The sequence below is a fragment of the Corapipo altera genome, unplaced genomic scaffold (genome assembly GCF_003945725.1).
Source record: "Corapipo altera isolate COAL_440 unplaced genomic scaffold, ASM394572v1 94, whole genome shotgun sequence".
NCBI classification, from domain to species: Eukaryota; Metazoa; Chordata; class Aves; order Passeriformes; family Pipridae; genus Corapipo; species Corapipo altera.
This window is the reverse complement of record NW_020884950.1, coordinates 185,904-211,076: the sequence shown is the minus strand read 5'-3', so window position 1 is coordinate 211,076 and position 25,173 is coordinate 185,904. Positions and strand designations below refer to the sequence as shown.

The 25,173-nt window shown below is 39.6% G+C and overlaps 1 protein-coding gene across 1 annotated transcript in view; it reads right to left on the bottom strand.

Moving 5' to 3' along the window:
• Positions 1-25,173, bottom strand: part of COMMD1 (copper metabolism domain containing 1) — a 68,436-nt gene that overhangs the window by 37,578 nt on the left and 5,685 nt on the right. Inside the window, exon 2 of the mRNA XM_027663043.1 lies at positions 11,201-11,482. Within this exon, the coding sequence (XP_027518844.1) occupies positions 11,201-11,482 (282 nt within the window). The remainder of the gene's footprint in view (positions 1-11,200; positions 11,483-25,173) is intronic.

The window sequence follows — 25,173 nt, the reverse complement described above, 5'->3', positions numbered from 1 at the left end:
GGCTGATTCTCAGCAAAGAGATTCTTTGGTTGTGCAGGATCAGGGTAAAAACACTAGAAAGTTATTTTTGTACATAAACCAAGAGATTTTATACCCTCCTCATGACTTAAAAGAAAAAAAAAGAAAACCTAACAGAAAAAATTGGCATCAAGTATGGCTACTTTTAAAATTGGGACTATATTTAAAGCATTTATTAACCAAATTAAGCATATGCAATTTAAATTATGCTTTCATTGTCTTATTAACATATTAATGAATATACATCAGTGAGTTGAACTAAAAATATATTGAAGATTTGCATGTCTGATTATCTTTCTGGAGTTTTGCAACTGATAATTTGAAAGGAGAACAGAAAAAAACCCCCTCTTTGTCAAGGTCTATGCAAAATTACAGCTTCAAGAGGTTTATTAATCAAAGGATTGTTTTGTATCTTTTGTAAGTCCACAAAGAGACTAAAGATCTCTTTCTAAATGAAGAGGATTTGCTCTTGGAATTATGTTCAAAGTAGTAATTTCCTCAAGTAGTATATAGGACAATGATGTCTTAACCAAAAGCACTTGCCAGTGACCTCCTCCCAACCATCTCCTTTCAGAGAAAAGCAGGGAAATTTATGCTTCACCACACTGTCTCAGTGAGTATTTTCAAAACAAGCAAAAAGAAAAAAAACCAGAACAGATGCACGCAAGGAATCAGACAAAGATATTTGAGGATGAAATTGCTGACAGCAACCAACTTCTTGTAACCACTGAATGAAAAAAAAATAATCACCCAACCAAACAGTAAACCAGTTTATTTGTTAAAGCTGTAAGTCGGGACTCTCTTGCTGTTCCCAGACTTAGAGCATCACTCCAGGAAACTCAGCCAGGCTGCGGTTCAGCTTGCCATACTTCCAACCTAGCACTAGACAAAATAATCAGACAAGTAATAGGACCAGTATTTCAATTATGTTTCTCATTAGTGCTGTCACAAATGTATACAGCTGAGGAATTTTCTAGAAACAAAGAATAACAACACTGTTAAAATACCAAGATTCCCCTGTTCTTGCAATCTTAGCATATTCCCACCTCCAGATACCATTTTAAATCATTTCCATACCAGATACCTTTTCCACACTTCTCCAGATGAAGTCTACAATACAAAACTCATCCAACAGCCACGTCTCTCATTTTCTATTCCTCCTCCATTCTCTGAAGACAAACTGGCGCTTCAGAGAAGTTATCCTCAGTGCTCAAGGAAAGCTGCCTTGTTTCTGTTCAACAGATCACTAGCAAGGATTTAAAATGGTGGATCTTTGAAGATGTATGCTTAAATGAGCATTTTTTTTCAAGGCAAGGCAGAGTTCTCTATTTATTTTGCTCAATTTTGCCCCCACTCTGTCCCTTCAACAAACTGATCCACACCAAAAATAATTTGGGCAAAAAAACAAAAGGGTGGGGAGGGAACAAAAAAATTTCATTTGGACTCAGTCAAGCACTTTCAGTTCCATAAACATGTCACTGCTGGGGCAGCACAAGGGTGAGAACAAATAGCAAAGGTGGGGAAATTTTCAAGTCCACCTCACAGCAAGACCTGAAACCTAGAACAACCAACTCAGGCTCACACGTGATTTTCTGTGGCAGTTCTATTTACTGCCTTTCTTTTAGTCTATGTTTTTAACAAGATGAAGCCAGAATACTAAGGCACAGACAAATCCATTTAAGGTAAGTGAGCCTGCAAATGGATATGAAATCTTTGAGCTTCTTCAGTGCAAATTCCCACCAGTCATGTGCTGAAAAACTGACCAATAAAACACGGAAGTTGATACCTGCAAAAAAAGCCTTGTTGCCTACAGTCTTAATTCATTCTCTTGGGAAAGTGCATGAGCCTCTTCCAGAATTTCTTTGCTGGCATCTAGAAGTCCCTAGGTAGCACTGCTGGTAGTATAAAGCAGCAAGAGCAACTGCAGCACCAGTGGGAGTTTGCTTATATCCAAACACGGACAAGTATTCCAAGTACTTCACATGTGGATTAACTACATTTCTGTACAGGGAGCTCCCCGTGTCTCAGCATTAGTGCTCAGTTACCAATTTCCAAGGACAGCTTTGTACACCAGCAAATTCCAGCCTGTAAAATCACTCAGTCAGGAATTTTGTATATGCAATGATGAGAAGAAAAGGAAAAAAGATAAGTTTATCTTTTTTTCATTTTTAACTAGGATGAGACATATGAGTGGAGGCACAAGAAGGATGGAAAGTCACAGTTTGCTAGAACTTAGAACAGAAATATCTGCTCAATGAATGGATTACACAGAGTACTACCCACAAATTGCATTCTCCCTTTGCTCATGTCTTCTGCTACCTGATGTTTTCACAGAACTGTTCACCCTGTGGGAATACAATTCATGAAGAAAGGTGGAAAAACAAAGCTGCTGGCAGAGAACACACACACTGCTCAGCAGAAGTGACACAGGTTCATTCCTCCCTCAAAAAGCTAATACATGATGAGAAACACAGCAAGTTTAATGGTACAGTTTGTGGTGGTTTTGCTTTGCCACTGTGGACTGTGTTGTTTCTTCTGCTGCATCAGTTCTTGCACAGCCGAAGCTGGAGTCCAGCTTTTATGAAAAGTATATATATATATATATATATGTATATGTATATTTAAGACAGAATAAATAGAATCCAAAGGATTAAGCAGCAAAGAAGAGTGTAAGTTACAAGTGCTTCTCCCCAAATATGTGCCAGCTTTCCGATTTTGTGTCTTCTGATACCTTCTCCTGCAATAGCTCTTCCTAATCAAAATAAATTGAGAACCTATTCCCATATACACTCCTGAATGCTAATACTTAGGGATCTCAAAAGAGACCATGACAAACCTGAAATGATCTCCAAAGCATTTTTCAGCAGCAACATGGCATAGTGTCAAGGAGGGGAAGCCTGGCCAACTGGCAAAACAACAATTTTAAATGTATTTGGCCAGGCTAGGCCTGTAAAAACAAGATGCTTTGTCAGCCAATGCAGTGGGCACTTACATTCATAACAACCCCTTTTTTCCCCGAGTTTTCTAAGAACAAATTACTTGCTAATGTTTATACCCAAGTCCTCTGAAGAACACAGATGGACAACACCACCAGAGCTAAGAGGCAAAGAGGCTTTGATTTGTTGTATGCAGACTCCCCAGCAAAGAAATTTCCCGCTTTTAAAATGTTTTTTGAAAATCATGCAAAACTTTTGACTTCTGTTAAAAAGATGCTAGGGGAGATTACAATTTTCAGTCCTTCAACTACGCTTCCCTTCTTTGAAGGCCTCCTACGTTAAATATTTTTCACAAAATATATTTATCCCAAGAGAAATTAGTTTAGAAAACAGAACACATTTACTTCCACACTCAAACTACATGCTGCTTGTTAGTCCTTGACAGCTGCCAACACGGCAGCAAATAGACCCAGTCTTTGCATTGCAAAGTTGCTTTCTAACAAGCCAGGAACTGATCACATTGGCCAAGTGTGGTCCCCTCTGCCTCCTGCCCCAGGCTTGGCACTAGTAAAATGAGAAATGGCAGTATTTTTTAATCCACCTTTTCTGTTTCAGTTTTATCTCACCTTCTGCAAATCTCTGAAGATCTTCCACCGCACACGTTAAAGCTCCATCTTTGCAAGCCTTACACTACATTTCACTTCAATTAAAGACTAGTTTTGCTGCATGGTCATGCAGCCAAATGGTGCCAGTCTGCATGTGGCATTTTGTGCAAATGCAGTGCTTTCATTTGCATGTTTGCTGTCTCCACACAGCTCCAAGTCCATGGTGGTAGGGAATTGCACAGACAGTGCGATCACCTGTGATTATTTACACAACAGCAGCAGCACAAGGGTCACACAGAAACTGCTCTGCAAACCTGCTTCAAACAGAACAATTCCTTTGGTGATGGGGGATATGCAATTTAGGGTCTACGAATTAACCAGTCAATGGAAAGTGATGAGGAAGCAGAAGAAGCTCATAACCATCCTCTAAACTCATCAGTGACACAGGAACTTGCTTATTAGAGAACAGAGCCAGAGCTGTGGAGGTTTGGGATGTCATTGGCCATCCTTGCATCCAGCTTCTGCAAGGTGTTCTTTTTAAATGCTGCCAGTTTTTTGCCCCATAATATTCAGTATCACAGTTCCCAAAAACGGCTCTCCCTCTGCTGAAACCAAACTCCCCATCTCCTGACACAGGAGTTCCTGCATTCACAGTGAAAGAAAGCAGAAAGTACAACAGTCACAGAAACACATGCTCAGTTCAATCTTCCACGTGAGGTTTGGTGAACAGAGACAGAACTGAAACACTCACAGCAACTGGACTAAACCAGGAGTGCGAAACCATCCACTTCACCTCAAAGGTTCAGGTCTGTTGAGGTGGAGACTCTCACCATATGCCTGACTGCAGTGACTTTAGCCAGCTTGAGTTTTGAAGATCTCCAGCAGGTACTTCCACAAACTTCTAGGGTAACCTACTCCAGCACCGCGGGAATAGCGAAGGAAAGGCTGAAAAGTTATGGGAATGCTTTCAGTAGGGGAGTCAGGGTAAAGATTGAGGGCTGCTAGTTAAGGGTAGTTTCCAAAAGCGTACCAGTCGCTTCTGGGGGCAAGGGAGCTGGTCGTAAACCAGGGTGAGGACTTCTAGAAAGGCCATTAAGCAGACAACACAGGGATGATAAGACTAGAGAGCAGAAGGAAGAACAGGTCCTTCTGACTAACTCAAACGTGTGGTGGCAGCTCCAAAAAAGGTACAGCTGAGTGATGAAACACATTTGCTGGGGACAATTTTCAACAGACAGGTCTGCTGAACCCAGCTGCCCCTTCCCAGAATCATCACAGCACACATCCCAAGGCTGCAAGAGATGGCTCTGGAGGGCGTTTCATCAAAGCTATGCCACATTTTATTGCTGCACGAGAATGCCAGATTGATGTTAAGATTGCAAAATATTTGTTGACATCATGAGATATACAACAGATGGCAAGTCCCCTGTCACAATGTCCAAGATCTCACTGTATTGTCTGAGAAGGTAAAAAATTTCAAGAGTCCAAACCTGAATCTGAATTTAGGCAGATTTAAGGCAGTAAAAACGCATCACTACAGTACCATCTCTCTTCATACAGCTCATCTTCAATTAATGCAGAATTTTCCCTGTAATACCCTGAGCTTAGCTACAATCAAAAATATTTAAGTCTGACTTAAATGTTTCTATTTAACTGCTTCAGCAAATCCAGTTCCAGAGTAAAGACAGCTGACAAGGAATATATGAGTATGCGTGTACCTGCACATCCATATATGCACGTTTCCAAAGAAACAAGGATGGAAACTGTTAGCACTATTAATTGTAGAATATCCTTGCTTCATATAGGAACAGATGAGGTAAAAAATACTATTAAATATATACAGTGGAAAAGTAACATTTCGAGTCAGACAGTTTTTAATAACCTCAATTTAATGCTCTTATCTCCATAACATACACAGCACATTTCACATCACAAGAGCCACAAATAACAAAATTCTCTTCTTGTTCCCTAAATTTCTCCTCACTTTCAGAAGAAGGTAACAAAAACTGAACTATTGAAGCAAAGGACTATAGAGAGTACCGTGCAGAGGATTAAGTAAATAACTGAGTTGAGTCAGTCAACTGTGTTCCAGTTTCCTCTGTGCCGAGTGACCTGCTGCCCTCTCCATTTTTTATTTGCTTTTGCACTGTACTGCCTTATGTAACTGTTCCCTCCAGCTCACAAATTTCCAAGGTGAACAAAAGCTCAAGTGATTATATTCGGCTTGGCCACAAAGGTGATTTTTTTTCCACTAACTTCCACTTACCGGGTTCTATAATTTTAATCACACAGAAATATTAAGCCCATCGAAGTTAAGTTGATTAATTTGGCTCCAAAACGCCTGTGCTTTCCCATTTTTGACCGCAACAATATTTCTGATAATGTTAATAACTACAAAGATTATGATGGATTATGGCTGGAAACGAAAAATGGTTTGGTGGTTGTTTTTCCTTCCCCTTCACAGGATGGGCTGATGTTATTTTGGTTCAGGTATCTAGAAGTGATTTTCATCTCCTTATGCTTCGCTTTGCTGATATCCTACAAAAAGTGGTCTGTCTTTTCAAACAGCTTCTACACAAAAAAGACTGGAGGACCATGATCTGAGGTCACTTTCAGCAATATCTCTGTAGCAGCCTGACCTGGAGTAACTCAGAGGCAAAAGCAAGAGCAGCCATAATCCTTCCTCCCCATGGCATGACTTTACTCATGATGTTCTCTTGATCTGACCTTTCCGCGACGGTGACAGCTATTGCTGAGGATAACTGTAGCCAGGGGAAACCAGATCCTCAGCAGCATTCAGTCTGCAATCCTAGCAAGGTAATGAGATTTTTAGAAGATAAATTCTAAGGTTTTTTATTACACTGTGGAAGCATGTTCAATTTTAATATTCGTGAATGCTGTAAACAACCATAATTTGTTTATAGTCCAGATGACAGAAATTTCAACCTGAATTTGTGTAGAACAGACACAATTAATGAGTCAGAAAAAAATTTGATCTTCCAGAAGTTTACTTTGAGACCTCCTTCACCCCTTCCCAGAACATAAAAAGAATTAAATCTTCATAGTCATATAAACTAAAACTTGATGAGATTTCAAGCTCCAGACCTTCAAAACCCTGGTAGCATTTTACCTCCTACATATAGCACATGACAATTGTCTACATTCCTTATGAACGTTTTCCACTCCTGAATTAACAGAATTAGTACCTGAATTATTATTATTTTCTCTGAATTACCAAGGTCTGGACCCAGCCATTAGCAGAGATCAGGTGTGATATACCTAAGGTGAACTCCAGCTGACAGTTCTTATTTTTTCAGCACCAGGTATGTTGTTTCACTGGCAAAGGTGCACTTCATCGAACAAGTCCTTTCATCAAAAAGTATTTTATCTCACTGTAGAGAGTTTAAAGTGACAAACAAAATATAGTCAGAACTACCACATATTAGATTTTCAATTTATCAAAAGTCTGTTATTAATGCTTGCCTGTTCTTTAAAGAAAGATACTTGTTTTATATGAAGATACATATCTCTGGTCATTTCAGACCAGAAAAATAATATAGAATGAAAGGCTGCCCTTAAATTTGAAAGAAATAACCCTAATTTTTTTAATTTATACATAGCTTTTGTTATTTGCCATATAATGGCATTTACCTACTGTATATTATTAACTAATTGTTGTGACTCCTCTGTCAGGTAGATGTTTTAAAAAAGAAAGAGAAGAGATACACAATGTTTTGGAGAAAACCCCTCTAATTCATAACCCTGATGTGATATCCTCAGGTCTTTCTGGGAATAATCCTGTGGTGGAATCCCAACTTCATGTTAAAGTAGGGCAGAAAACACCCTTTTCTCACAGAACATGCTTTAACAGCCAACAAAATTCCAACAGAAGTGATATTACATGGATTACCGGTATCTTAAACACTGAAGAGAAACACATGTGAAAATACTCACCCTGTTAAAAAAAAGCAAAAAAAGCCAAGAACAAATTCTCAGGCTAATCTGTAACATCTGATGAGTCTCAGATATTAAACTGCAAAATACGTAATGCTGCAAGGAAGTAAAACTCACTGGCAAATCAGCCCACAACACTTTGGGGAAGAACACATCCCTGAGGGAGAGGCACATCCCATGAGGAAAGTAACGTGGCAAAGTCCATAAAACAAGTTTAAATATAATCTTAATGCCAAACCACAGCGCAAAAGCAAGGCATTAATCTTCTATTAATGGCAAGGTCAGCTATAAATCTGTGACTGAAATCTGCAGGTAAGCCAACATTGCACAGCAGCAGCTGCTCACCATACGGAGCAGTGCTGGTGCAGAGGGGTGGGAAGGGCAGGAGAAGGATGGTGCTCCAGCCCACTCTGCCATCCCTCCTGGCAGACTGACGGCCGGTTGGAATTTCATGCCAAAAGAGCTTTCCAGCGATGCTCAGAGAGGGAGAACGAGATTAAAAACGACATAAAGAAGGGAGCAGGTAGCTACTGATGTCTTAAGAGAAAGCCAGCAAGTTGTAGAGATCCAGGAGGATAAAACCACCGTGCCAAAGAAAAGATGGGCTGTTCAAAAGGGAAGAAAGGGCTGGCAGGGCTGAGCGCTGAATATCACGAGATGAAGGCAAATGCAGGCTAAAGTGCAACTGCTTTAGGATTTTGTTTTCAATCATATTGTTAAAGAAAATGGGCTTTCAAAGCAAAGCACTTCATGGCTAGCATGTTCATCTGTCTTTACCCAGGATGTATAAAGACCACAACACCAGCATAAAGGAGACTTTAAATGTTGCTGTAAAAGCTTTACTGAAGAAGAGTTCAAACTGCAAGTTACCGATCCTGAAACAAATTTTTCAAAGTTTGAGCATGATGTTTTCAAATGTTTCTTATTACAATGTTTTTAAGAGCATTTAGGGGAAAGGGTTCATTTGTTTTCTATTATCAGTAATGCCAAGGTTAGTAAGAATGAATGCAAGTTGTGATGGATTCTCAAACTCAGAAATATCTCTCTCTGATGAGAAAACATTCACGAAATTCAACAAAATTCATGTAAACTCAGTTTACAGGCATTTATGATGAACCAGTCACTCTCAGTTCCCCATTTCCAACCATATTAGGTCTCACACATACAGCCTCTCCATCATGAAAGTACTAACTGATTAAGACTCGGAAATGGCAAGCAGGAAGGAAGGTTACTTATTGAAGCAGAAGTAGCAGATGCCCCACCAAACAGCCTGGCCTTCTGCTGGGCAGAGATCTAAATGCAATCCAGAGACCCTGAGAATAATCAGAGTGACTTCTGGAAAGGTACATTTTCTACAGAGCATTTCTTTGCTTCTGTTGAAACATGAAATATTAATGGCAACTCATTACATATCAGTGCATTTGTATACTCCCCCGTTATCAAGTGTCCAAATGAAAAGTCTGTTGTGAATAATTTACTCCTGAATCATCAGCCAGCTTTCTTCTGTGAAGCTACATCTTCCCTATTCACCAAATTCCATCTATGACTGACATTTTAGAAAATATATTCTCTGTTAAATTGCAGAAAGGTACCACTTTATGTGTGTTTGATGTGCTACGAAACTTGAACTTTAGAACAGAGAAAAGTGCTACCAATAAAGTAAAAATACATTTATAAAGACCATAAAACATGACAGTTTCAAGTTTGTAGGTGGGATCCAGCATGCAACAACAACTTGTTCAACCTCCAGAAGTAATCTCTGCAACCACCTTTCTAGGAAGTCCCCAAACACATGTGGGGTTCCCAAAACTCATCCCACCACACGAGCGTGCAGCCTGATGCAGACTGCCTCAACCAAAAGCTCTACAGCAGAGAACTCTCTAAATCCAAAGCTAAAGACTATGTGAAACCACAGCTCTTTAAAATAAACATAGATTCTTACTCAAGTGGTGACAATGCTAATTGCTCCATGATTATGTAATTATTTAAATTATTTAATTTGCACCAAATGTCAGACTTGGTGACAGCTCACTGCTGTCCTCAGCGAAGGAGGCAAAAGTTGTGTTTGATGGCAGTTCAAAAAGTGCATTCACACAACCACTTCCCTTTGAAATATGAAGCTGCATTGCTAAAATAAATTCATTTTGATTTTGTTGTGGGGCTCTTCGGTAAGAGAAATTACAGTATCTCAGAAATGTGCATTCTTCCTCCATGTTCACATTCCCTCACTCTCGCTGCACAGGGTGAAGGAAATATAAATGTACTTGGTCATTGCTCTTACTGTGACAATCCATTACTGGGGGAAAAACCAATTTCAAACCAAGAGTCACTAACAACATAATTTCCATATGAAATGCAACAGCGATTCTGAGTTCAAGATGCATTTTTTGAAGAGCACAGGTATTTTTCCCATTTCCTCACTAAAGTACTCAATGTACTCATTATAATGTACTCCCTGTAACTTTTTTTAAAACAACTTTCTCCATATGGTACTAATAGAATATAACCATTTCCAATCTCAAGATTCTGAGCAGAAAACTCCACTTCTTTGGGGTTAGGAAAAAACCTAAAGCCACACACCATTATTGTATTGGTCACTGCAGAGATCCACGAGTGGAAGGCAGAGGGTCTGCACTCAGGAAGGATAAGCTTTCAGAGACTGTGAAGAAAAGTAAACTAACAGAATGACTACAACAATATATACTGTGTCTGTAGGATCTCAGTTTACTTGTATTTTATTGTATATTATTCTGGTCTTGGTCTAGCCAGGCAGTTTCATTCAGTATGCACAGGAACATCCCAGGTGTGTACATATATATTGAGGTACTCCTAATTCAGGTACTCTTGCTATAAGCTACTCAAACATTATAAAATACAAAGAAACTTGCTAAATGTTAACTATCAGCATCCAAACACCCAAATTAGCTCATGGTGATTTGCAGTAGCTACTGCTAAGAAATGAGGTTTTAAAATTTAGTAACACATTGCAGAGGGAAAAGATACCAAATTGAAACACATTTCCTGTTAGAAAATGACAGCAAAATTGAAGATGGGAAGCTATGTCTTTAGCTGTACATTCATATGAACCATGAAGATTAAAAAAGATATGCAGTGTTCAGCACTGACAGATCTATATATAGAGAGAGATATCTTTCAGGCAGATAAGGCCAGATTGCATAACGTGACAGGTAATAAAGACGTACTTCTCACATAAAAATAGGTGTTATGTAAAATAAAAATTAGTCTTTCCCCTCATTTGTTCTAAAATGTAAGGGATGTTCGATCTTCATAATTTGTTAACTTTACTCTTCCAGCTTCTACACTGCAGATATTACCTAATTTTAGTGTTTGATTGAAAAAAAAAAGACTAATTGACTTCACAGTACATGGAATACAAACAGAATTACAAGATAATGTTTGATATCTACATCCTCTGATTTTTCAAGTTTAATGTAAAGAGAGCTGTCAATACATACATGAAGATTTAAAAAAAGGGGAAAATTGCATTTACCACCCAGAATGGGTCTTTGTATGCAGAAATGGACCAGAACTTCAAGTACACTTAAAGGCCCAGTGGTGAAAAATAAACTGACTTGATTTGGATGCAGTGAATTCATCAACAGGTAAAATGTCTCAGCACTTACACAGTTACATCAGGGGTTTTATATTTTGCAAAAGAAAGCTTACCTGCCCATTTTTTCCCACTTCCATTTCAACTATGGCAACAGGAGTGTTTATCTGATCCATGTGTCTCAACTGTGACTTCAGATCCACTCGCCAGTTCATGTTTTTCAAGACATTATCCCAGCGGCTCTGATTGATCAGGCTCTCATGGATGCTACTTCGGTGGTTCTTCCAAAATTTTGCAATGACTGCAGCTTGATCTGATGTGATGCCACCTTGTTTTTTGGTTTGGGCGGTGAGGAAAGCTTCCAGCTGATTCAAATCCATGTCCGCTGAAGCAATTGACTGTAGGGAAGGAGCAAAAGGGAAAAGCTTGCTCAAAACCACTCCTTAACCGTCTACTGAAAGGTCAGATCTTTAGGGTCTGACAAATATTGGATCTTAAAGGGGTAGTACAAACAAATCTGGGTTATGCAAATAACCCGACAACTTTCATTAAAACTCAATTTGCAAGTGTTCTACTACTTATCCCAGATTCCTGCCCCAAAACAGCGGGAGGGTAGTGGATCAGTACCAGCCATGAGGGAACTGGGAGAGCCTTTGGGAATGCAATACTGGCACAGGATAGCAAGGAGGCTTCTCGCTGTCTGCCTGGCCCTTTCCTCACTGTGCCCTAGGCATACCCACGCTGCACCAGGAACGCAGGCTCTGCAGCACCACGAGCATGAGTCTTTCAAGGGAGAGTCCACGTGCATGGAAAAACGCAAAACTGCATTTTTTCATCTATATTACTCTATCTATAAGGCCGAAAAAAGCCTTTAAAATGCAACTGCAGCTTCTTCTGGAGTGTTGGTGGACCTTGTTAAGGATAAACACTTGTGTTTTGCAATGGAGTGGATGGGGTCATTTACTCTCCCCCCTGTGCAGCAACAGAAATTATTATTATTATTCCTAAATCCCCTTTTTGTATAGATATCCAGTTTTTCTATCTATTTTTCCTGGTAATCCCACAGCCTTATATTTGCATTGTCCAAGTGGCAATGGTTGCTACATATGGCCATGAAGGGAGGGGGAAGTCAGGAGGTGGAGAGAGGAAAGTGTGGTTAAGTTTCCTCATTGTAGTTTCAAGTAAACGCTTTCACTTAATTTTCACACCAAATGGATGCAGCTTATCCAAAATGAACACATCACCTCCAAGCACGTGCTGATATGGAAGCACAGCAAGGTGAAGTGCGGCCAATCCTTGGGATTTGCCTCGATTTAATCCTCCTTGACATGGTATTGCTTCTGCTGAATTCTCCTCCATGAATTCAGGGAAGTAACGATCCCCTTCTCCAGAGCCAAGGGGGTGACATCAGGTGGCTTTTGGCCGGACACACACTCTGTACCCTCACACTGCTCTCGTCTGCAAAACCTGGGCAGTGCTTATCTGAAAACTGAAGCAGTTGTAGTGTTTTTTTTTAAAGGGATGAGCTGCCTTGCCTTGCTTTCACAATAGATTAGCTGCCATCTGGTACATGACTGAGAAAAGAAATGGCAATCAACACTAGAAGCAAACCCTCAGCTGTATCAAGGTTCCAGCTTCGTAGAAGCATCTGTGATTTTATTATAAAATTTGAGGTGCCTTGTGCACTGTTCTGCCTTTTCTAGAGGGCACTTGACATATCAGCACATAGCATTTGCTTTATACTGAAAATATTTAACCTAAGAGGTAATTATCCTGTACTAACTAATTATGCTGTAAAAGAAAAAAGCACTTCTTTTCACTTTCAAAAGAAAAGCTATTTAGACTTACAGTCCTTTCCTACATCCACGCCTTACAGGAACAGGACCGTCTATTAACAGCAGCGTGGAATATTTCTGGCTTAACACTCTTCACATCACTACATCTGTGTGGGGATCTGTTTGCATGTTGTGTGACACCAACTGCTGCTTGTGTACATCTTTTGTGTTGGTTTAGGTGAACAGGGGGAGGAGTGGAGGTGAATCAACAAGCACAGAGCCCAGCACCTTATGTAAGCCCTGCCAAGATCAAGCTGAGATGCAGACTTTCTTCTCAGTTCAGCTGTGCAGAAAATTGCCTTCTGTTTTATTCCTGTGCAGAAACCAAGAACATAAACTGTGTCCTCTGCACTGAATGATGCAAAGGTACCAGGGAGAAACAGCTCATCTGCATTAAATACGAACCTAATGCAGATTCGTGGTCATACCAAGTAACCCTTTTCTAGACTTGATTTTATAACCTTTAAATATTTCACATTTGTAATTCTTTCGGATTTTTTCTTAACCCACCCTCTTCACAACAACTCCTTTTGCAAGAAGCAGCAAGATTCTGGTGATGCCTTAAGGTCCATCTGTTTTTTTGATTTTTCTAATTTTTATAAGTTTTATAAGCAGTTACATAGCAGAAGTAGATTTAGAAGCAGCAGCATTTCATTCCCTTACCCTTAACACAGAAGCTACATAGATTACCAACCCTCTTGCCCCATTCTATACTCCCCATATCAACTCTACCCCTGGATTCCATTAGAACATGCTTAGTCTCACTCTAAGATAGGCTTGTTCTGTTTGGAGAATGCTTGTATCTTGGCCTAAACTGAAGAGTACAATCAAACTCTGGGCAACTATGTGCCCCCTGTACCCCAAAGAAGATGAAGATTGATGAAGAGGGGATCCTGAAAAGACCCCTGCCTCAATTCCCCAGGGGCAGGCTGGGGGTGGTTCAGGGCAAAAGCCACAGGGTGGGAAAACCTCAGATTGGACAGGTAGTATTATAAATTGTAACACTGGGGGACGTGCATGTCTTGTAATCTTATGCCTCACAGGCACAAATTAAAACCCTTTCCTTATCTCACCTTCAAAACTAAATTGCCTCGGAGTTTTTTTCTCCCTGAATTTTCTTTTAGGCATCACTGGCAGTGCTCTGCTAAGCTGATAAAGAGCCACAGGCACACAAACCTTATTGTGCTTGACGTGTGATAGAAATCTGAATTTGAAGTGTATCCGAAAGATGACCAAACTTGCAGTTTTAAAGCATAAAAAAGGTAAAACAGTATTGCTGGGGCTTATACAGGACAGTTCAACCTGGCTGTTTGGTGAAGATCATCAGCAGATTGACAATTAGTTAAGATCTAGTGTGAGTTAAATTTAAAAACTCTGTACCTTTATGCATTAAAAGCACCCTGATATAGTTTGCTACCAAAATACTGTCACATAAAACAGAGGAGGGAAACCATGTAAGATAATTAGTAATCACTTATATCTCTCCCTCTTGCACACGTCCACACAATGTGGATTTATACTGTACACACGTAAGAAACTTGCTGTACACAGCTAAGGAACCAAAAGATAATAACCATAACTGTATTTTGGTGGAATATTTATCAGATAATGCCTACTTTAAATAATATGTTCTTGTAGTCCATAGTTCAGGGCTAGAATCTCTCTCTTCTTGGAAGTATGACTACTACTTAAAAAATCCTTTAAGAAAAATTAACTGGAAGTGGGTACAAACAATCAATAAGTTATACTTTGATACAGCTGCATGAAGACATTAATGAAGAAATATTTTCTTTGAAATTCCTCAATGAAACCCACCAGCTATAACGGTTTTCAAGTCACATAAGAACAGCAACTTATTTTAATATTCTTTTTCATCTTAACTTGGAAACATTTCACTGTGGACAAAGAATGAGAGAACAATTAAAGTCTTTGCTGATCTTTATTGCATGAACACTCACATAATTCATTTTTTATACATGTGTAGTTCTACTCTATTGCTCATATGAAGGGCCACAGTTCAGACTTTTTTTAAGTTTGAGGAAATCTTTAACTTGGCAAAAAATTATATTTCCAGTCATACTCTGTATAGCATTACAAACAGTTCTACTACTTTTAACAATGCTCATTTTTTACACAGAATATCAAATTACAGTGAATACATCTCATTGATATTTCTAAGGATTAATTTAAAGTTAGAACACAGTGGTTCTTCTGTGCTTGTAATTAGAGACAGATAAAATATATCTGATCATAAATCTCCCTCTCATGCTATTAAATCCTAGGAGCTTCAGAGGAGCATTTATCACTACCAGGACAATGACCAGCTGTTGTCCAGTTCCCATTGCCACGGCAAAGATTGTTTTATTGCTGGAAGTAAACAACAGGTGCACAGTCCAGCATTACAACTGGAAAATTCTCAGTACTTAAAGGTGTTGAAACCTGTTTCATCCATCTGCTCCCCCAGCTGAATCACTGTCAGCATTGGTTCTAGAGGGATGCATCCTATTGATGCCAGTTACTTAGTCCAGACAGGCCTTAAAGTGCAGAATCTGCTGCTGTACTGTGAGTCACTGTACTGTTAGTGACACAGGTCATTGTATTATAAAGACTTTATATTCTGAGCTAAGTGTGTGTACATGGAGATCCTGCCTCAGTCGCTTCCCACCTTCTCTCTTCAGTGGTCTCCACTGAGCACTTTTGCAATATATTATCACAGTCCCCTTTTTATTTACAGATTGTCTCATCCCTATGCAGTTCTACAACATGCCAAGAAACGCTGTGTTAGAAGTATGACCCTGAGAGAAAAAAGTTATATAGGACTTAATTCCAATTTTTATTGGTAATCATAAGTAATCTACCATTTCAGCACAGAAATCCTACCCTCAGCAAATGGCAATACCTTTCTTTCCAGAGGCTGAGGAGATGCTTTTTAACAGAGGAAAGAGTTTTGGTCATACTGAACTCTCCTTGTGTTCACCTTCAACACATACACACCATATCTCCAAATGTAATTCAGCCAACAAAAATATGACTTCAAATACTATTTCCTTCATGAAACAATATTTGACAATCTGGAGAGTTTTGTATTAGCTTAATCAAATCCACTAGACATGTGCCTTGGTACACAGAACAGGAAAACAGACTTAAATTCATTATCTCTTCTGAGAAATAAAACTCAACAAGCACGCAATACTAGTGAGAAAGAAGAATTGGTGAAACACACTGGGGAAAAAAGAACACAGAAAGAAAACATTACTTGTCAACCATCACAGAAGAGCTCCAAGAGCTGGACATGTCAGCATGTGTAGGCACTTCCTCCACCTGACTCTCAAAATTGCAGGCTGCTGCCAGCCTGTAGCAACAAAGCCCAGGAAAACAAACAATTCAGTGTCATGTACCATATTACTGAACTTGCCTCTTCAGGTTTCTGGGAGGTGGGGGTAAGAGGCTTCTCCTGTACCACAACCCTTGTAATTCATATGCTTTTAGAAATGTAACCTTGAAAGCCCAGGAACACATGCAGGGAGAGGGGGAACCAGCTGCAGACAGGAGGAACACGCCAAGGAACCCCGCTCAGCCGAACACCTTGATCACACAAAGCCAATTCTTGTTAACATCAAGATGTATTTCTTTCACTCATCACCCTTAGAAGAAAACCTTTACTGGATTTGGGGCAAGCAGGGGGTGCCTGCTGCATTTGGAGGAGGAACAGAAGCAGCTCTCATCATCCTTGGGCACAACAGCACCCGTGAATCCTGGTGACTCTGCTATTTGTCAGAGTCGGCCCAGCCTGTTCTGCTGCAAAATAGTGGCTTCAGACAGGAGGAATCCAAGATCTTCGCAATCCTGCGGTTTCTGGGTTTTCCTTTGTGAGTATGTACTAACCAGACTCTCCCAAGGGCTGCAGAGATATCCAGCCCTGTCACAAATGAGCTGTTCCCACAGATGTTCCCTGAATATTAGTCCAGTGGACTTTCCCACATTTCTGGAGACAGTGGAAGTTTTCAACTAGTTGGTAGGTTGTGCCTCACAAACACTGTTTACTAAAGTCCAAGAGCTCTCCTGAGAGTCGGAATTAAGATAAAATTAGATACAACAGCCTGCTTTGTCTGCACTTGAAAGTGGGGATCCATCTTTTGGAAAAAAAAACCAAACAAAAACTAAAGGCTTTTACACCCCCCCTGCAAATTTGTAAGTCAGAAATCACAAGTGACAACAATACACTTAGTATTTCTACATCAAAGTAGAAAGATTTTCATCTTTAAGTCTTCATCTAATCCATGGGCACTCACACAAATTTCTTTTATTCAGGTTCCATACTATGTCTCAATATTATTTCTTGCCTCTTATGGAGCTGTAATACACAGCTAAAAGTGAAATACACAGCTAAAAGTGAAATGAAACAGTTTGCTAACAGAAAGGAGCTGTGAACCATTAAGAGGTTAATAATACACACATTCTTTAAACTCCATAGCTTACTTTTTTCTACTATGTAATAGATCTTCTCCAACAACTCTTTTTTATTCCAACCTTTTGATTCATTGCCAAGGAGGCACTAGCCAGGTCAACAGATGCTCGGCAGACTTGTAAATACTGTTAAATTTGACTTCTGATTTTCATCAAGCTTTCTTCTTGGACGGGGGGACTCGTGACACTCGCCAATAAAAAAATTATTTACTGCTACTGCAGATGGGAAAAACGTGTGTGTATGATGAAGTTTCAGGCAAAATGACATCCTTCCTGCACTTTTGATCTTATTAAGCTTGATTCCACCCAGATGTGTTAAATGTGTATACGGAAAATAAAACTCTTCTCATGGGTCACTTCCACTCTTTTTGATTGACTCCTCCATTTTCTCCCCCACAGTTCCCAGGTTCCCACCAAGTAGAAATCCCCTAAATCCCATCTTAATTTTTTTTTTGCTCAAGCTCACCAGACTCAATGTTCTCTGTTAATATTACTTCTTTGTTTGAACATGAAGTTCAATCACAGGGAAGTAGATATTCAGCTATTTTTGACCTAGCTTACAACTGAATGCAAAAGAGATCTCAGCATTAGTTTTTAAAAGAATGTGAAGCGACCACATCATTTTTTCCCTCTGCCTCTGCCATTAGTCTGCCAGAGATGACCAGTTTGAACTTGTAATTCCATAAAACACCACTTCCTAAATTCATTTGCAGAAGGTGTCGTTTTTCTGTGGTGTGAAGACTCATTTGATGACAAAGGAGGATGCAAGGTTGATTAAAACAGGCAGCCACCAGATAAACTGCAACCTGAGCCATCCTCCCGCAGTCAGTTCGTGCTTCCTGGAAACCTGCTGTGCTGAGCTCCAAAAAGTGGCTCCCTCACTCCAGGCCAATCCCAGAAAACATCTTTAGCTGAGGGAAAACTGAGAATCATTGGGATTACTCTGTCTGAGCCTACTCTGTCTAGGCTTTATAACACTTACAAACCAAGAATAAATAATAATAAAACCAGAATAAGCTCTCTAATACCACCAGTCATAGGTAGATATCCAAGAGATGCCTCCATACTCAGATTATAAATAGATACTAAAAGCTTAAATTTTAAGCAATAAACATGAAAAAAAAAAAGCACCAGCTCTTTCTTCCTGAATAAGTTTCCAAACTACATATATTAAAATAGAAAGAGGAAAAGTTATACAAGGCAAAAGGCAATGGAAAGTGCTTCTCAGAGAGCACAGATAGGCGTTGGACACACTGGAGAAGATAAAACAGGGTACCAAAAAAATAGGGAAATAGTCTATTAATAGCAGGTATACTTGTAACTACAAGGGTGAAATAGGATTAAGAATATAAACATATTAAAATTAAAAATATAAATGTAAACTGTCCACCCTGGGCTGTACTCTAATGAATTATAGCAAACAAAATCCCAAGATTTGCTATCAGTTTTCTCCCCACTGAAGTCCAGTTCTTTGCTGTGGTTTAGAAAGTATTTTGTCACTTGGGGTGGAGGCAAAGAAATGTCACATTTCCAGCAGTTCTTAAACATGCAGCCATATCACAGACAAGTTTGAGAGGTTCAACCTTTTTCAAAATGAATGTGTGTGCACATGTGCTCCCTGAACTGTGCTTCAGCAGAAAGGAGTTGTTTTCCTGGAGAACACATAAATCTTTGCAGGTTAAACCATTTTAGACTGAAGAATGTCTTCTTCAGTCCTCCTGAAGGACCTGGATTCAGAAATAAGAACTCTCAACAAATGGAAAGCCATCTAATGCAGTATTGCTAAAGACAAAGAGGAAAATAAAGGACAGAAAGAAATCCAGACAGGACAGAAAATACTAGATGGTAAATAAAAAAAATCAAGGGAGGGAGTAAAAGTAGGAAAAGAGAGACAGACACAGTGACAGTCCTGGAACTGGTGACATGACCTGTTGTTCCCTTAAGAGACCACATGGTCAACTTTTTTTTCTCTTTCTCTGCTCTCTTACAATAAAAGAGGACTGTGTTTATCAGGTTTCTGTAATCATTCTGGGAAAATTACTTACTGCTGCAGACTATTGCTTCATGTTTAATCTTGTTTCACTTAGGAGAGTTAAAAATAGAAGCTGAAGCAGTTCATATTTTGAAGACATGGAAAAAAAAATGTTGTAGCCCTACCCTGAGAGCAGTAATGGTGCAGACATTAGCAGAGCTTATTGGAGCTTTGCAGGCACCGATCCTGTCAGTGAAGTCAGCACAAACTTTATTATGAACCAAGCTCAGAAATACAATTAGTATCACAAATTAAATTTTCATTTTACTCCGTGTATCTTGATTGTTCGCATCTTAAAGGTTAATGATTAACTCAGCTAATTTGTCTCTTGGTTTACATTTGGACATCAGCTTTCCTTTATAGCAAAGCACAGATGCTCTAGCAGCGAATAACATGAACCACATGAGTCTCACCTTTCCACTCTAGGATGTCCTGCCAAATACACCATTTTGGAGCCAAATTCTGACTTCAGGCTCTGCTGTCCCTCCTTTCACAGCACTGTTGTATATTACCTGCACTATTCTGGGCAGCAGCTGGAGTTGCATTTCCTACCTGGAAGGAGAAGGATTTCTGCACTCCCAGACCAGGCTGGGAGCACATCACTGCCTTAGCCCAGACATGTTTCACAGTAGCAAGTGAAGGAGACAAGTTTACAGACTACACTGTTTCATGGGAAGCAAGCAAGAGTGCTCTGCCAACTAGTCATTCATCACCTACTTTGACAACTCGTGTTAGGTGCTGACAGGTTTGACAGGCGAGAGGGAAGCTTCTAGTCTCAGGATACCAGCAGGCAGGTCTTCCTTTCGGCACAGATAAAATACTTTTTCCCTCCTGTCGGCTCAGTGAAACACAAAACATGTTCCCCAAACCAGTGGCAGACATGGTGGTTGAGCCTTTACGAGGAGAAAGGAGCAGCAGGTCAAACTCTTCAGCAGAGGAATCACAACTGCAAAGGTCCCTGCTACACCCTGGTTGCTGGAAATAACACCTGATTGGGAAAAAAGCCCAGACCAGGGAGCTCAGAAGAAAATCATCCCTCACTTTCCCATAAAGATTTAGTTGTGATTTCCTGTATCAAAAATAATCTCCGCACCAAATGTAATAAATGGTTTTGGGGAAAAAAAAAAAGCTAAACACTTAATGAAACAGCTGTCAATCAAAGTATTCTCCAACAGAACCACATTAAATATTAATGACTGCTTTGATTACCCCATGGAGGGAGTTCTACTTCTATCATCTATCAGCAGAGCTGGCCAAGTCATCAGGTTTTCCATGAAGCTTGTAGGAACAACTCAACACCCCTGTTCCTCCACAGGCAACATTTATAGTGTTCTGGGGAGCTGCAGGTGCACAACTGTGGTTTGCAGAGACACCCCCCACCACAGAAAACTGTCTGGTACCAAAAAAAAATCTGGCTTTAGAGTTCACCATTGCAGGCCTTAACAGCTAAAAGCTTCAGCACTCAATTGCTCCAAGACACTGCAGCCCATGGCATTAAAAAGAATTCAATTAATTCTTCCCAGGGCTTTTCTTTGGCTTTTAGTCAAATTGGGGGCTACTCATCCGATAAACCCCCTACCACTTGTCCACACGAGCCAGGAAATTCCTCTAATGCTTTCTTTTCATTATGAGACTTTTAATAGATTTCCTGACATGTCATAAACTGACATGTCATAAAATGAACAAAAGCACTCTCCTTGCCAAGCAAGGAACAACTGGCACTCTTCTAACCTGGTTCACAATAAGCCAGAGCCAGATCCCTCTCTTTCCATCGTTCAAGAGACTTCATACAACAGACACCAAACAGAGGCACCTGCAAACGCCCTCATGTACAAGAGGCACGTCCAGCAAACAATGGGGAAAGGGCCCTTCTGCAAAGTTGCATCAGCTGCTCATGCTCTGGGCTCCTTAAAGCCCTCAGGAGAGGACCTTCTTGGAGGTCTCACGGGGTCTGAAGCGCAGCATAACAATCTCTGACCTCTTGAGGACCCATCAGGAATTCACAGCTCTGGAATCCAAGCATCCACACTGGAAATCAAAGCACAGGACCATACTGCCATAACCCAACCAGCCTTGGAGCCACAGCTTGTCATGTTCATCCTAAGGAATGTACAAACCCCAAGTATCACTAAATGGCTTTAGAAGGGCACTCCTGACCTCTCTTCTTATCTCCACATTCCTGCAGACACACTTTGTAAACATGTATGTGTGAGCACCACATCTGACCATCTACTAAAGTCATAGCACACATGTAAATGTGCCCTTTCTTCTTCCACAGAAAAAGGGAGTTATGAATATTTTTCTCACTTCAAAAAAAGGTAAAAATTTAGTTGAATTAAAAAAAAATCACAACTAATTCAAATATATAAAATTTTTCTACCACAGGACCATGTAAAACTAAAGGGTACTTATACAAACAGCTTGTTAGAACAGAATATAAATTACTCTTGCACCAGAAAAGACAAAAAGAGTATAAGAGAAGAGCACATCTGATGTGACAGTCTGAAGAGAGACAACAAAGCCATGTGTAAATGTCAGACAAGGAGTAAAAATGCCAGTTGATTACTTGCCTTTTAAACAGATACTATTTCAGTGTCTGCATATATCTTCAAAACATACTTCGTAATCCCGGCATCACAGTTCATAGAGACTGCAAAGAAAGGGAAAGAAAAACTACCCACCAAGCTGAGGTAGAAATCTTTTGGCAGAGATCCCAAAACATCTCAACCAGAAAAAAATCTAACCTTATTTGGAAAAAACACAGAATTCACTCAAACTACATTTGCATTGCCACTTTTTATTGTTTGAGGAGAGAGGGAGATGTAAAAAGGCATGCTCTCAAAAACAGATTAACATATGCAAACTGACAAAATTAAAAAAATATTTTAAAAGTAATTGGAAAAACACTTATTTTAAGTCTAAAAATTGTTTGGGCAAGTTGGCTATTATTCCACATTTTCTCTGCTTAGTATATTTTATGCCTTCTTTCTACGAGATTCTGTTGTCATCTATCTTTACTTACATGAAATCACATACAAACCAGCATTATTAAGAGGTAAATATAGAATATGCCAAAGAATTAGAGGTATAAAAAAATGTATTCCAAGATCACTGTCACCTTTAGAAGTGAAACATGCAGCCCTCAAGCACAGCAGATAAAAGAGATACTGAACTCCACCAGGAACTGAGGAGGAGGAGGGAGTTGCAGGTTTGCTATACAACTCTAAAACTACCAACTTTATAAAAGACTGAATACTCTGAATTAGACCTTGGGTTGGCAACCAGAACCAACTTGTGCACTGTAAACAAAGTAAAAGGTAAATCCCACTTATTTTGTTGAAACAGTCCAATTTTTAAAGCACTGGATGACTAAAATAAGTATAGGATGATTTGGTTTCCTCATATATGACCATTATATACAATGGTACACAATTATGGGAAACTACTGTGCTTAAGCTTCAGGTGTTCAGAATAAATAACAAAAATGCACCCTCCCCCAAAACATCCCCCCAAAAAAACCAACCACAAACCAAAACAAACCCGACAAAACTCAACCAACTGGTTGGTACCAGTTTGGTTTTCCCAATAATGAACTCCTAATCCTTCACAATAGAGGCCATCCATGTTCCACTCAGTTCTGACTTACTCCATATATTAAATCCTTTTTTAAAAAAAAATTATACTGTGAAAGCATATGTTTATAATGATAAATACAAAATTAAAAAAGAGGATATTTTAGGCCCTGCCTTTAAAGAAAGTCCCTTACTTCATCTTGTTATAAAACAAATGATCCCCCAGGGATGAACCTGGAGCCCTCTCAGGAGGCTGCAGTTGACCTTTCCTGCCCAGGGAGGCTCCTGGAGAACCAGACTGGGCAGTCTGATCACAGCTCAAGCTGCTGGACCTTCTTACCTGACAACTTCTGCCCCATGGGGCTCAATGGCTAAAACAGCAGTGAACAAAAGACTTCATGTAACAATTGCAGTGCCTGGTATTTTGTGCCACTAGTGATTTCCCCTTTTACTTTTTTTTTTTTAATTAAATAAACATCATCCAAACATGTTGAAGAATTCAGGCTCCATCATATTTGGTCACCAGACTGGAGGAAATCCAGAGTACAAGCTGCAAAATGGAATAATTCCAGCCACACAACTGGATTCTAGTCACACAATATGAAATTTTTGGTCTTGTCAGCATTTTTTTTTAAACAAGTTGTTGGATATACTGCATCCAGTTGCTACACACCAGTAGAGTCAAAAACCTAAAGTATATAATCCCAAGACTGCAGCTGCAAGTGTTACTGGAAATGAAGAATTTCAGATGTTCAGCTTGTAAAAAGGTTGACTCATAAGTGTCATCCAAATTTCCTTTTCATACCCTAGCTGTGAACTTCAGTGGCTCCAGTGAATACCACAGCTCTTGCATCTTTGATAGGGTGTTACTCAATCTGTTAACAGCTCTTTCTGTTGCCCTCTTCTTGTTCTGAACTTTCTGGGAAAGGAGGATATATATATGTGAGCAGAGAAGATTATTCTCACACAAACGTTGACCAGTCTTTTTTCCTAATAAGATTAATCCTTACCTGCAGTGAAAAAAGATATGTGTATCTGAAGAAAGAAAGATGTCTATTATCTGCTCAGCTGTGTGGCAGCCCCTCATGAGACCAATAAGGTTGAAATTAGTATTTTTACTTCATTGCTAACATCACTTGGCTCCTGGAGCAAGCAAGAATTAACCTTCCTTCACACCAGTTGTAACAGACACCATTTTTAAAGTATCATGTAATAAAGAATATAATTTCAGTGTACAGCCTTTCCTTTTAGTCTTTAGCCATCAAGCTGAAGATAAGACGACTCAAGTTCTCCTCTTTTCATAAAAGAGGAAAGACAACTTTTAGTGGTCCAGAAACTCACCAGTGCTGAGATGATGCAAATGAACTTCATTACTCTCTTGAGCATTTTCCACACACTTCAGGAAATAGGGAATGGAGCATTAGTGTTACTGAAATAAAGGTATGAAACCACATGTGAAGCCTAAGGGAGTCTTTCTCCCTTTTTGAATATATTCCATACAGCATGTGTTTGATGAATACTAATTAAGTATAGCAGAAGCATTTAATTTGGAGTAATGGTCTTCAAAGGCAAGATCTGACTCCCTATTCTTCAATCAGAGCAGACTCTTATTAAGGTCAAGAGAAACACTGCAGGGACCAGACTGGACTAATGAATTTCAGTATAATTAAAGTACTTGCCTTTCTGTGCCTGCACACACGTATATACAGAGTATGTGCTAATCACAGACACTCATATGTGTAACTTATGCTAGTCATACCTGTAGGGTTTGGGTTTTTTGAGAAATGAGGACTACATCCAAAGCTTGCTGGTGTCATTAACGATGAAAATGCTATTTACTTGCAGAGGTTCTGCAAACACAACAAACTAAACCACGCATTTGGATGGGAAAGTGGAAATCAACAGGACAGGAAGCACTGCCACCTCCAGGGAATTCCAGCTTCTCAGCAGCACACTGTTCTGGAAGTCCATTAACTGGCAATTAGCAGATTTCAAATGCAGCAGAGGCATTTTAAAACTCAGAGGTAATGCAGAGACTTTACAAACATGAAGAGCTAGTACTGACCTGACTACTCTAGACATAGATGGGGCAGTCCCCACCTCCACAGCTGGGACAAAGCAACTACATCTCTGCTTACAGACATATAATCAACACTGTAATTGAGGAAAAACAGAGAGATAGA